Raw genomic sequence first — 12,421 nt, forward strand, 5'->3', positions numbered from 1 at the left:
CTTAGAAGGACCCTGGGACTCCTGACAGGCCCTGTTGTCCAGTGCCTCCGGCGCTTGGGCACCCTCTCACGCTCAGAAGTCGTAGCGTTGTTGAAGACGACTGACGAGGCCGAGTCGAGCCCCCGTGATCGGGATGCCATGATTGTGCTGGGTCCGTCGCGCCTGACCTCGCGCTGGCGGCTTCTCGCTCGCTGTCGTGTTGATGTTGTTGCGGGCTCCGCGTGACTGCGCGTCCCGTATGCAGCTCGCACGCGCCGCGGACGGTGAGAGGCGGCGTGACCTGTCTCTTGTTGCTGGTTCATCCCCGGTGGTTGCTGAGGCATCCACCCCGCCACGTCGAGGTAGCCTGGCGCCTCCCGCGAACCGCCCGCCTCCTTTCAATCTGCTGTAAATTTAGCGGTGCCGTCCCCTGGGCGCCGCTGCAGACTCCCCGCTGCCTCGCTGCGCTCCAGGCCATCCAGACCGCTGTGGGCTTTCGTCTACCCCTGTGCCGTCCCGCCCTCGTGAGCGTCCTGGAGAGATCCCTTCAGCTAGCTTCCGTACCAAAAAAGATTCCCAGCACCACCAGCACATTACCAACCAACCAAGCCAAACCGCACACGCACCTCTGCCGTGACGTCCCTGCCTCTGCATCTCCCCAGGCTCTCGTTTCTTTTTCCTCCCCCTCGCCTCCTCACTTCACGCATTCCCTTTCATCTCCTTTCTTTTAGGTTGAACTCGCCCTCTTCACGACTCGATCCGATCCGACTGAGACACCTCGACGTCGCTGCGCCTTTGTCCCACGAACGAACCGCCCTCTTTATTGCCCGAGTCCTGCGCTTGTGGCTTGTCCGCCAGACCGTTTGCCACAGCCGCCCACCATCGCCTCTCCGCCGGCAGCCTGGAATCGCCTCGCAGCGCTGGCTGCTCGGGTCCCTCCCAATGGACGGCGAGGAGCCCACGCAAGGTATGAGCTTCACTCTAGGCGCCCGCGACACCCTCCTCCTCGACGCCCCGCTAACCGTGCCGTCCCGCCAGCGACCCAGAATGTCCTCGACCCGCGCCGAGTCGGGAAGCAGAACTCTGGCTTCTCTGACGAAGACATCTCCGATATAATATGCGTCCTGTACCCTCACTCCGACTCGGCCCGCCAGGAACTCCAGCGTCTCGTCAACGAAGACTCCCCCCACATCATTGGCAAGGACGAGGCCGACACCGTCGAACCCGACTATGCCCTGGAAGACTATGCCGGTCGTTTCCAGACGAACCACACGAGCTCCGGCAACTACGCCATCATTCTTCGACTCTCGACCCAACTAAAGAACCCGGCCGCCGGCTTTGCCTTTGGGCGCAACTCGGCTCGCTGCGATGTAGTCTTCGTCAATGACCCCCTCCGGCGCGTGAGCAACATCCACTTCCGCATCTACGTCAATGAGTATGGTACTGTCATGGTCGAAGACCAGTCAACCAACGGCACCATCGTCGACAACCAGCTCCTGGCCTCCCACCCCAACACCAAGGGCAGGACTGACCCCCCAACCACCAAATGGGTCCTGAGCTCCGGCACCATCATCCGAATCTACCTCCATCAGGAGGCCAAGGACTTGGCTTTCCGTGTTCGAATTCCGCGCCGGGATGACGTCTACGACCAGGCTTATACCAGCAAAGTAGAGGACTTCTTTACCCGTCATAATCTCAAGCGCCAAAACGAGACCATTACTGCCGGTCCTGGGGGTCATGTCGACCTGTTCAAGCCCCCTGCTCAGGCAACCCTGAGGAGGGCCGAAACAAATGAACCGGATCGTGCCCAGACTCGCTCGCCTTCAAAGAAGAGGGAACCGCCACAGTCCCTCTGTAAGGAGTGGACCGGCTCCGGAAAGTACAACAGGACTGGCATGATCGGCAAGGGAGCCTTTGCAGTGGTACATAGGGTCACCTCCAAGTACGATGGACTGCCCTATGCTGCTAAGGAACTTGAAAAGCGAAGGTTCATTAAGAACGGCGTTTTGGATCAGAAAGTGGAGAACGAGATGAAGATCATGCAACGGGTCACGCACGTAAGTCTGACTGACCACACTCCAACCCAACCTCTCTAGCAGTGTATTAACCTGCGTATCACAGCCAAATATCGTACGCTATATCGAGCACTTCGAATGGGATGATAGACTCCTTATCATAATTATGGAGTATATCCCTGGTGGCGATCTGGGCAAACTCATCTCAGATCAAGGCGTACTAAATGAAGGAGTCGTTCGGGTTATGTCACAACAGCTTCTGGGCGCTTTGGGTTACTTACACGACAACAACATTACCCATCGGGATGTTAAGCCAGATAACATCCTAATCAACTCCTTGGATCCCATCGATATCAAGCTCACCGATTTCGGCCTGTCAAAAATGGTTGACAGCGAACAGACCTTCCTGAGAACGTTTTGCGGGACTCTTCTCTACTGTGCGCCCGAAGTGTACACTGAGTATGCCGAGTACGATGACAATGGCATCCGAAGTCGGGGCAAGAAGGTCCGACGCATGCCTGGGCAGAGGTATAATCACGCTGTTGACATCTGGTCTCTTGGCGGTGTCCTGTTCTATACGATGACGGGAGCCCCGCCGTATCCAGTTAAGGGTGGAATCAGCTACTCCGAGTTGTTGCACAAAATCATGACGTCTCGACTCAACATTACTCCTCTTCAGAGATATGGGATTACCGAGCAGGCCATCGACTTTCTCTGCAGGATGCTTCAACGGCGTCCTGAAAACCGAGCCACTGTGGCTGAACTGGACGGTCACCCCTGGTTAGCCACATTGGGCTCAGTCATCGAGGCGTCACAATCCTTTGATGAGATCACGGATGATGAAGACATGGTTGGCAACTTCTCCCAGTTCCAGCAACATCACTATGAGGAGGACAGAGTGAGCGACTCGATGGGCGAAGAATCCGAAAAGGAGAACACATTCGGACCTCACACCCACCCGCCTCGGCTGTTTGGGGAGGTCGGTGTCTCTGCCATTGGCAGCTCCGGGGTCATCCCGGAAGATTTCCTCAATCTTCAGGCAAGCAACCCCAGCATGGGAGAAACAGAGATTCTGGGCGATGACGTGGATGAAGCCTATCAGTCTGACGATTCAGTCGCGCCAAAGGGTGGAGTCCGTCGTACCATCTCCCGCCAAACGACCATATCCATCGCTCAAAACCAGTCCGCGGATCAGCTCCAGAGCTTGGTCGAAGATGTTGCCTCCCAGAGTCTCGGTGGGAACGAGTCCATCGTGCAAAACCTCGCCCCTCCAAACTATTCCATGCAGTCCTCGGACTTTAACACGAGCAAGAGGAGACCGCGTTCGGTCGACACCAGTGACGAATTTGACGAAAACACGCCTCCCGGAAAGCCTACTATGAAGAGGCTCAAGTCGGAGGGCAATATGGACACCCTCGCTAATGATCTAATTGAAGAATACAAGTTGATGGCTCGGATACCCCAGATTAGAAGATCCGGACGTCAAATCGACGGCCCATACGAGAAGAGGTCGTTTTGGACACAAGACCGCAAGACCTGGCACCTCGAATACCCTGAGATGACACAGATTCAGCATGCGGCTTTCACCCAGGCTGCTCGGGAGAGAACCGAAGAATTTGCCCCCGGAAGGACTCCTCTTTGGGATCTAGCAATGAAATACTTCCCTCCTGTTCCCAAGGGACAGTCGCGAGAGGGGCAAAATGCCACACCCCGAGATGTTTCGAAACACGATGATCAGCGCATGGACGATGAGCCGATGGAGTTCCCACCTACTGCGGCACCGGTCGAATTCAATCAAATCCCGGATACCCTTGCACCTAACGCCCATATTGTTGTCCCCATTCAGGACGACATGCTCAACAAGCGGGCGGTCGGCATGTTCGAGTCTCACCCTGACTCGTCCATTCAAGGAATATCATTTCCGGTCACCGACTCGCTGATTTCCTTTGGTCGAGGCCCCGAAAATACCCAGGTGTTCCAACCGAGGACTGAATCACGGGTTCCCAAGTATGCATTCAAGATGATACTTTGGAAGGACGGCCAAGGATACGACCCTGCCAAGGATCCTTCGAAGGCGTCTCCTCCGTGGCACGGGGACTCTAACCCAAACTCCTACAGCTTCTACATATCCACAAAGGCCACGTTGGGTATTCACATCAACGGCTTTCTCCTTGCCTCAACTGAGTCGAAAAACCACGGAGGCCCTGCCCGTCTCTGGACGCAAGTGTACAATGGGGACACGCTACTCGTCTGGGGAACTCCTGAGCCGCAGAACCAGACAAAGCTCACATTCAACTGCTTCTGGGGCGCGTCCGCTCGATCTCGGGGCGACAACAAGGCTTTGCAAGTTGCGCCTCCACTTTTGGCCCAGCAACTGGACGCAGCCTGCCAAAAGACGGAGAAACGAATCCGAGATGTCGCCGAGAAGAAGAAGAAGGTCGATGAGGCCGAGGCCGAGCAGGAGGACCGACAGCGCTATGTTGAAAGAGAGCGCGAGAGGAGTCAACTGTTCGAGGCCAAGAGACTGGAGGCTGTGAGCTACTTGCTTTCAAGGCAGACTCAGCCTTCGCGAAGGGGTTCACCAGCCAGCGCACCACCCACATCACTCGCTGGTCGCACGCTCATGACGCAACTCTCACGCATCAGTCCTGACAAGGAAACTGGGTTTGCCGCCCCATAGAATGGCTTACTTTTGGGTATTTTGGGACACAGAGGACAGAGAAACAAGGGACGGTGTCCGGGATCTTGGGAGCGAATAGACGATAGGACTAAGCGGGTATTGCGTGCGCATGAATTTGGGAGGAAGATGGGCGGCGCAGTTGGGCTGATGGCTCAAGGATGGATGGACGGTTACTTTTTTATGTGGTGGGAAACACGCCCCGGAGGCCGGGTGAAGGCATCTAGATGTCATTATGCACTGTTGGGCCCTCCCTCTTGTAGGGCACAGGTATATGAGTGGGTGTATGGTAAAAGAAAGGCGCAGATATAGTAGAAAATCAACCAATGTGATTAGACAACCATTTCCTTCCCTGAATATTCTTCTATGAGCGTCGTGTTGACTTGTTGGCGGAGAAGTGAGAAGATCGCGCTTAATCATTCACCCAACAGACATCTCTGAGGATCCGTTCACTTGCAAGCATGATGGCACAACCGTTGGAGCAAAGTTGATTGAGTTTCATCCCAGGGTATCATATACAGTGATAACGCATGAGCCATGTGGCTATGAGTCCAAGATCTCCAGCGTCATTGTAGCTTTCACCCAGTAGTCATGCCGTCCGTCCACCCGACACATTCAAGCCCAAAGTAATCATAACACATCTCGCTCATCGCGTGGCATTCTAGAGGCCCTTCTGAGGTCCAATCTTCGCGCCTGCCTTGAGCAGGAGCATTGCCCCCTCTGTGATGATGTCGCTCTCATCGAGGTCGTCGTCCGAGGTAGCTTCGTCGATCTCAGTCACGTCGCTTGTTTCACTGTCAGAGGAGGAGTCCGTAACGGCGGTGTACTCTATACATTACATGGTTAGCCAAGAATCTACGACGCAGAGTCAACATACCAATATTCATAGTACGCCTCTCTGGAGAGGGGCTTCTGACTGAGCTTGCCTCTTCAATGATGGGCTCTGGGACCAGATCATCTGGTCGAGGCCAACGCTTTCCTGGTCTTCCCGTTTTCCATGATGGCGCTGCTGGCTCGCTCGCTCTTCCATAACTCCATTCCGAAGAAGCCCCAGGGCCCCGTCTCTTGGAAGAGTTATAGTACGGGTTACTTCCAGGATAGCCGTTCTCGCTCTGGAAGAAAGATTCATCTTCGGCAAAATAATGATATTCTGGATCAGTAAACACGGTACGGGCGCCATAATTTGGTGGTGTTGAGTAGACACGGGGATCGTCAGGAGACGATGATCCTTCACGGTCTGGGAAGTAATGATGGCCAAACCCTTCCTAATGGTCTCTGGCAGTCTCTTGGAAACGATAGGAGTCTGGACTCGAAGCCATGGATCGAGAAGGGCCTCGTTTCTTTCCATCACCAGGCGCCTGGCTATTCCCGGCTTTGTTGAAGAAAGATCCGAAACCGGATGTGCGGAACGAAGTCTGGGACTTTGGGGTTTGCGGAAATTCCTCAGCATGTTGGCCCCGAGACGACTTGCTGGTGAAGTCATTCATCCTGGCAGATGGGCTGTCACAATCCTCTCGTCGCGGGGGCTCAGAACCAAAACTCTTGCTGAAGGCACCCTGCGAAAACCCTGGCGAAGGAACACTCCGCGGGGTACTGCTGGGTCCTTGGAAGTCGTTTGGAATGACAGCTGGGCGATTGACTGAAGGTCCGCCGTAGTTGTGATCAAAGTGGTGACCTCCAGCGTACTTATCGTCATGATTTGTACCGTATGGGGCTTTGGTAGGATGAGAAAGTAGCGGCGAGATCTCAGGTCGAGGAGGCCTAGAGCTATCTTTCCTTCCCGTTCCCTGGTGGTGACCGCCGATGGGGGATTGATCATGCTTGAAGTCTGGTGAGCATGGTGTTCGGATATCCACGGACCGCTTGAACCTGACAGTCTTGCTTCCGGATGACTTCAAAGAACTTTTTCGAGAACCAGCTGAAAAGTCGGAGTCGATGTTTTTGTCCAAAGGCGTTGTTGTTCGTTCGGGAGGACCGTCTTCCCTTGTCGACCGAGAGTTGACTGAAGAATAAGGTCTCTCGTCAACATTAGCCGCGAAGCCCGGATCTCCGTGTCCATTGTCAGAATTCGTAGCCTTTCCTTTCCTAAGATCATTTGTCGAGAGGAATGCAGGGCTCGGTGTGCCTTGTCGAGACTGAGGAGCAGACTTTGATTCTTCCACAAATGGGGCCTTATATTTCCGAGGTGCTTCAGTCTTGGTAGGACGGCTGTCTTGTTCTTCGTTGGCTTGACCCGAGGAGTTCCGCTGTGCTCGCCGCCCAGCCGAGCTAAGGTTCCGCGTCGGACAGTAGGGCAACTTTGGTGAATCGTCCACCTGGCTTGGCGTGCTTTTATGGACTTTGAGGTTCGGAGGTTCTGGGCGGTGGCGATGACGAGGCTGGTTGTGTGGTTGATGTTCACTAGTGCGAGTAACTTGCTCTTGACCGATTTCTTGAGATTTCTCCTCGGTGGAGAAAATCTTGGGTCGATTGCTTTTTCCTTGGCTTCCGCGTGCATCATGGTTAGAGTGGATGTGAGCCCGAAGGGAATCACAGTCATCATCCTCAGCGGATCTATAACCACTTCCCTGGATGGTATCTGTTTCCGAGTTCTACAAGAATGTCAGAACTAATTCGCACCCATATAGATAGCAACTTACCAAGTCAAGAATGGACGTCTCCGCAATGCCTTCGTCAGCCCTTACCTTTCTCAAACACAAGCCACAGTAATTTGGGAGAATGGGATCGCCCGGGATAGTCGGGTGCTGGCACTGAAATGATTTCGATCTCACTTGACCACAACCAAAGCAGAAGTGATAGTGACCCACAACGCCTCTGTCAATTTTCCTTTTGCGACAGACCTCGCAGAAGTTGACGATCGGTCTTCCCTCTGGATGAAGGGGGTGGTTCTCATGAAACAGAACTGATCGGACACACCCACATCCAGAGCAAATATGACTGCTCGGTATGGGTTCCGGACTCTCTCTGATATGTTCTCTGAGCTTCTCTTCGGTATTCCTTTCAGTGCCTTGCTTGGTGATATGGGAGTGTCCGCCTGTTCGGTTTCGTCTTGTTTCCGGATCGGGAGGGTCATCCACCACCTTGCTGAACCTTGCTCGGTCGCCTTCGGGTCGAGACTTGAGTTTAGACATAAGATCGGGCTTAATTTCTTCTTTTGAAGCTCTCTTTCTGGCTATTGCTGCGTTTAGCGTTGCGTTGAGTTGGTCCTGAAGCTTTCGCAAGTCAGCGCGCAGGACTGGATTATGCGGCTGTTCGGCCAAGGAGGTCATCTTCCGATCGATATCCATCTGGATACGTTCCAATATTTGAGCAAAGGGCCCAGAGCCTTCAGCCCAGCTTGTAGAAGCGCAATTAGGTGGTTTCTCCTGAGGTTGCTGAGCTGGCTGATGAGGAACGGCTTGAGGGTATGCAACAACAGGCTGTGCAAGCGACGTCGTTGCATACTGAGGTATCTGAACAGGTGCTGGAGCCGGTACTAAAGCAAATTGCGGCTGATAATACATGTGTTGATGCGATTGAACTGGCAAACTTGCGAAAGGCGGATGTAAAGCAGACTCAGGAAAAGACGATGGTGTTTGGGTCATACAGATTGGTTTCGAAGACAAATGAACAGGCATGTGCGATGGAAAAGTGGCCGACGGTTGTACAAAAGAAGCAGCAGCACGCTTCGACGAAACTGGTGTTGCACGTCGGCTCGAAACTGAACGGCGACGAGGCGTTTTGCGCGAAGTCGAAGCTACCGAAGGTCGTCGGCCATACCGTCTCGGAGTGCGAGGAGTCCGCACTGAAGGGACAGAGTCCGACTGAGCCTCAGATACGTCATCATCCTCATCGCTTGAGGCGACTGACTCTTCCACAACATCAGCATCGTCAGATTCGGAATCATAATCAATCGTGATGTGTGGGACACTTCTCTTAGCACGATGAACGCGACGCAAGAACGGCAATCCAAACGCTGCACCAAGTAAATCGACCGAGGGGTTGCGTTGGCGACGTCGACGAATGTTCTTCCTGCCACGGGCCATTGCACTGGAGCTAGATGTTCAGCGCAACGAATTAGTGGCGGTGCTCGTCGTGGATGTAGTTTTCCGGCATGAAAGCTGAATAATCCAAAGATGGATGACAGAACTAAAAGGAGAGTGAAGAAGTTGGAGAGGAGGAGCGGGAGGGAGTGAAATGAGGGAGGTGGGAGGAAAGAGGAGGAAGGGAGTGGAGGTGGAGGTAGGGAAAGAGAAATCCAAGATCAAGAGGGAGGTAAGGTGAAGGTGAGGTTGAGATGCGCGCGTCTCCCGCGTGAGAAGTTGGATTGGTTGTGTTGTTGCGCGTCCCAGGATTTCTGTGGCAGGCCGTTGGCAGCTGGCAGCCACTCGGAAAGCCGTCTCCGCCCAGACAGGCGCAGAGTAGAACGCTGCAAGCTATTTGCTAGCAAGGAAGTTCCAAGAGCTGTCGGGATATCTACCTATATATATTTCATGCGGTCAGTCACATCTTAGCATCCATATAAATGGACTTACCTCGCACGTCGAGGACGAGACCTGGTCGCCGATGCAAGTATCCGACAGGCGTCTCTCGGATCCTCTTCTTCTGCTTGCCGTCGTATCAGTGTCTTCTCAATCCTTCAAGAAGTCAAGAGTGAGCTCTTCGATATTGGAACCCTATGCCGGAACTCTGTGTGCTGGGAATGTGTGAAAGAGGGAGAGAAGCGGAAGAGACGAGATATCTATAGCCTTGTGTTCAAATATCATCTCCGTTTCTCTCTTTCCCCTTTCAATCAAACGTCATACATGTTTGCATGTTCGTTTCTTCTTATACCTGCAATAACAAACGAGCCTGATGGCATCAACAACAAACCAGTGGGGCCGGTGTTGGCAACTCTTCGTCAGAGGGATCCACCGCATCCTCACTCTCATAAACAACGTACACAACCTGCCAACGTGCATCAAACACAGTTCACAAACGGTATTAAGGAAACGGAAAGCCAGTCTCTATGTCCTGGTCAATTCATACAGTGATATACATCTCAAATGCGCTTTTGTCTACATGAGAACCATTTCGTCCCAATTTATTCCCATCCGATCCACTCCCTACTGATCCGAGAATTTAGTCAACGCGGAGGACGCGAGCGCCCCTCTTCTTCTGAGTCTTCTTCTTCTTTTGGCCTCGCTCAAATGCAGCGGCGGCCGAGTGGTCACGCAGAACGTTATCGAGGTCCTTGACCTTGTAGATGCGGATGATCCAGTTCTCACTGGTGAAGGCCTCCTCAACAGTGTTGAGAACGGGACCCTGATCTGGCATACGAACGCCACGAACTCGGTCAACAGCCTGACCCGAGGGGAAGAGGGTGTTGTAGTTGTAGTACGACATCTTGTACCTGTTGCATATCATTAGCTCGAGAACATCCTCAATACACCAGTCCGAAACTTACATCAAGCTGTTCTTCATGGTCTCGGTGGCATCGCCATCGACCTTGTACTCGCCACGAGCGGTAAAGAAATCACGCTCCTTGACCTCATCAGGCCAGATACCCTCAGCGATACGGACCATCCAGAGGAACTTGTTGATATCGTCTCCAGAGTAACCCAGGAGACCACCAAAGACGACCAGAACGTAGTCGACTTCGTGCTGTCGCATGATAGGGTAGCTGACCTCCTCGCGGGAGCTCATGGCCTTGCCGACAGTCGCAATATGGGTGTTGTTCCAAGTGTTGTTGTCAACCAAGGTGGGTCTGTCAGCCATGCCACCAATCTGGTAGCCGTAATCCCACCAAGACATGATCTTGGCATCCTCCTTGGTGTTCTGGCGGAGCCATTGGTAGGCCTCTCGGTAGTCATCAATGATGTGCTGGCTACCGTCAGGTAATCGGCTCGCCAAGACCACGGAGGGCGAGGAGTAAGCGTTAGAGGTAACCCAGGTGCAGTGGGTAACGAACATGAGCAGGTAAATGGTCATGGCACCAGTGACAACAACCTTGGAGAGGTTGTTGAAGATGCCAACGTTGGGCTTCTCCGTAGCCCTGAGGCCGCCCTTTGCCTTCTTGGAAGAGCCGTCAGTGCCGGCGGCAGGAGTCTCTTCAACCTCGGGGGCTTTCAAGGACAGGTAGGTGTCCAGGATTTGCGACACGGCGATGGCGGCGGCGACACAGACCACGGGAGTCAAGGTCAGCATGAGACGGACCATGACACCAGCGAAGTAGCTTCCAAACATGGCATAAACCACGATGAAGACATGCTCATCTCTGAGGTTCTGGAAGCACAGATAGACACCGGCGGGGAAGAGCCAGATAAGGAAGTTCAGGTCGAAGAAGAACGAGGGCCAGGCGGTCGGCTGGTGTTCGGAGACGGAGGCAATAATGGGAATGTGGATCTTGGCGTAGCCGGTGTCCCAGAGAGAGTAGAATCGACCACCCCAGGGAGCGATGTATCCAAGGGAGGTCAAGGCGACCAGGCCGGCGAGACCCAGGCCGAACGTCGCCACGAGGAGAGTAACAAGGAAAGTCTGGAACTGTCGTCCAGAGATTGCGGATCGCACGAATTGAATGAAGCCAATGAGCTGGAGGAAGCCGAAGATGCCTGTTTAAAATGTCAGAAACGAGTCAAGAAAAGGGTCCCATATAACATACCCAATGCCGGCATGTGCTCGCTGGTCTTAACAGGGAGGAAACCGACGAAAGGAATCTGCATGCTGGCCAGCGTGCCGAGGGCGTACCATGTCGTGTAGCTGACGTAGAGTCGAGTGCTGTATCGACCCATGCAGATAAGGACAAGGGCGTGCATCGGCAGGAGACAGGTAATGAAGGCATAGCCACCCCACGAGGCCACCATGTAACCGTAGAAGAGCGCACACAGCGCACCCCAGAGCATCGATCCGAGCTTGAGAGCCTTAATCCACAGGAAGAAGGTGAAGACGAGCAGGAAGATGGCAATGGCTTCGTTGTCGTAGCTGCCAGCGACGGATCGCGAGATGTAACCAGGCGCAATACCCATGAAGATGGCAGCAAGGAGACCAGCCGAGGGCGAAGTGGTCATCTCGTTGGTCAGAAGGTAGGTCGCGTATGCCGTGAGGCCGGAGAAGGCGGGCGCGAGAAGGACGCAAATGTTCCTGATGTCGACGGGGATGGTGAGGGCGCGAAGAGCATGGTAGATGGCACCGCTGGTGACCATCAGACCGGGATAGAGGGTACCTCCGGTAACCCGACCGAGAGGATGCCATGTGCGATCATCAAACCAATCCCAGAACTTGTAGAATCCATTGGCAACAAGGTATTTCGTCGCTCGGAAGTTGAACCACGGGTCAACTATGGCCTGGTCAGCACGTCACGGCAAAAAGCAGTTTGGAATCGCCGGGGTAACGAACACTCGTGGATAATACTCTCGAAACCTGCGCCGGATCTGTTAGCAAGACGACTCGATGCATTGTGGTCGAGGGCATGATGCCGCCAACAACCAAGGCGAGGAAGCTGGCTGCTCGGGAGACTTACGAATAACGGAGAAGAGACGGCTGGAAATGGCAGCACCAGCAATGAAAAAGAGGATGACAACTCGGAGCAATGTTCTCACTTTGGGCGCCGTCACTCCTTCGAGGAGATCCTGGGATTTGGCCGTCATGATGGCCGCGAATGTCGAGTGTCGACGATGGTTGCGCTTGAGTTGATGCAACTTGTCGAAGCCGAAACCCAGATGTCACCTCCACGACGAAGGCGAGAGGACAGCTTGGAGCTTACCGGCGCCAATCAACGAATGGCGCAGGGGCG

The 12,421-nt window shown here is 53.9% G+C and overlaps 3 protein-coding genes across 3 annotated transcripts; 1 reads left to right on the forward strand and 2 right to left on the reverse strand.

The window, feature by feature from the left end:
- Window positions 1-574: 574 nt before the first annotated feature.
- Window positions 575-5,013, forward strand: BGZ61DRAFT_407998 (uncharacterized protein). Its single transcript, XM_046243184.1, has 3 exons — window positions 575-946; window positions 1,018-2,036; window positions 2,101-5,013. The coding sequence occupies exons 1-3, from the start codon at window positions 922-924 to the stop codon at window positions 4,672-4,674; spliced, it is 3,618 nt and encodes a 1,205-aa protein (XP_046112132.1). The 5' UTR covers window positions 575-921; the 3' UTR covers window positions 4,675-5,013.
- A 923-nt stretch (window positions 5,014-5,936) lies between these two features.
- BGZ61DRAFT_525492 (uncharacterized protein) lies at window positions 5,937-8,696 on the reverse strand (the record flags this gene model as incomplete). Its single annotated transcript, XM_046252773.1, has 2 exons — window positions 5,937-7,262; window positions 7,311-8,696. 2 exons carry the CDS (start codon window positions 8,694-8,696, stop codon window positions 5,937-5,939), a joined length of 2,712 nt encoding a protein of 903 aa, XP_046112133.1.
- A 1,075-nt stretch (window positions 8,697-9,771) lies between these two features.
- BGZ61DRAFT_488734 (family 66 glycosyltransferase) lies at window positions 9,772-12,275 on the reverse strand (the record flags this gene model as incomplete). The annotated part of the gene is made up of 5 exons (XM_046250140.1): window positions 9,772-10,042; window positions 10,097-11,240; window positions 11,291-11,965; window positions 12,025-12,048; window positions 12,149-12,275. 5 exons carry the CDS (start codon window positions 12,273-12,275, stop codon window positions 9,772-9,774), a joined length of 2,241 nt encoding a protein of 746 aa, XP_046112134.1.
- Window positions 12,276-12,421: the final 146 nt, after the last annotated feature.

The sequence above is a fragment of the Ilyonectria robusta genome (genome assembly GCF_021365365.1).
Source record: "Ilyonectria robusta strain PMI_751 chromosome Unknown BGZ61scaffold_1, whole genome shotgun sequence".
NCBI lineage: Eukaryota > Fungi > Ascomycota > Sordariomycetes > Hypocreales > Nectriaceae > Ilyonectria > Ilyonectria robusta.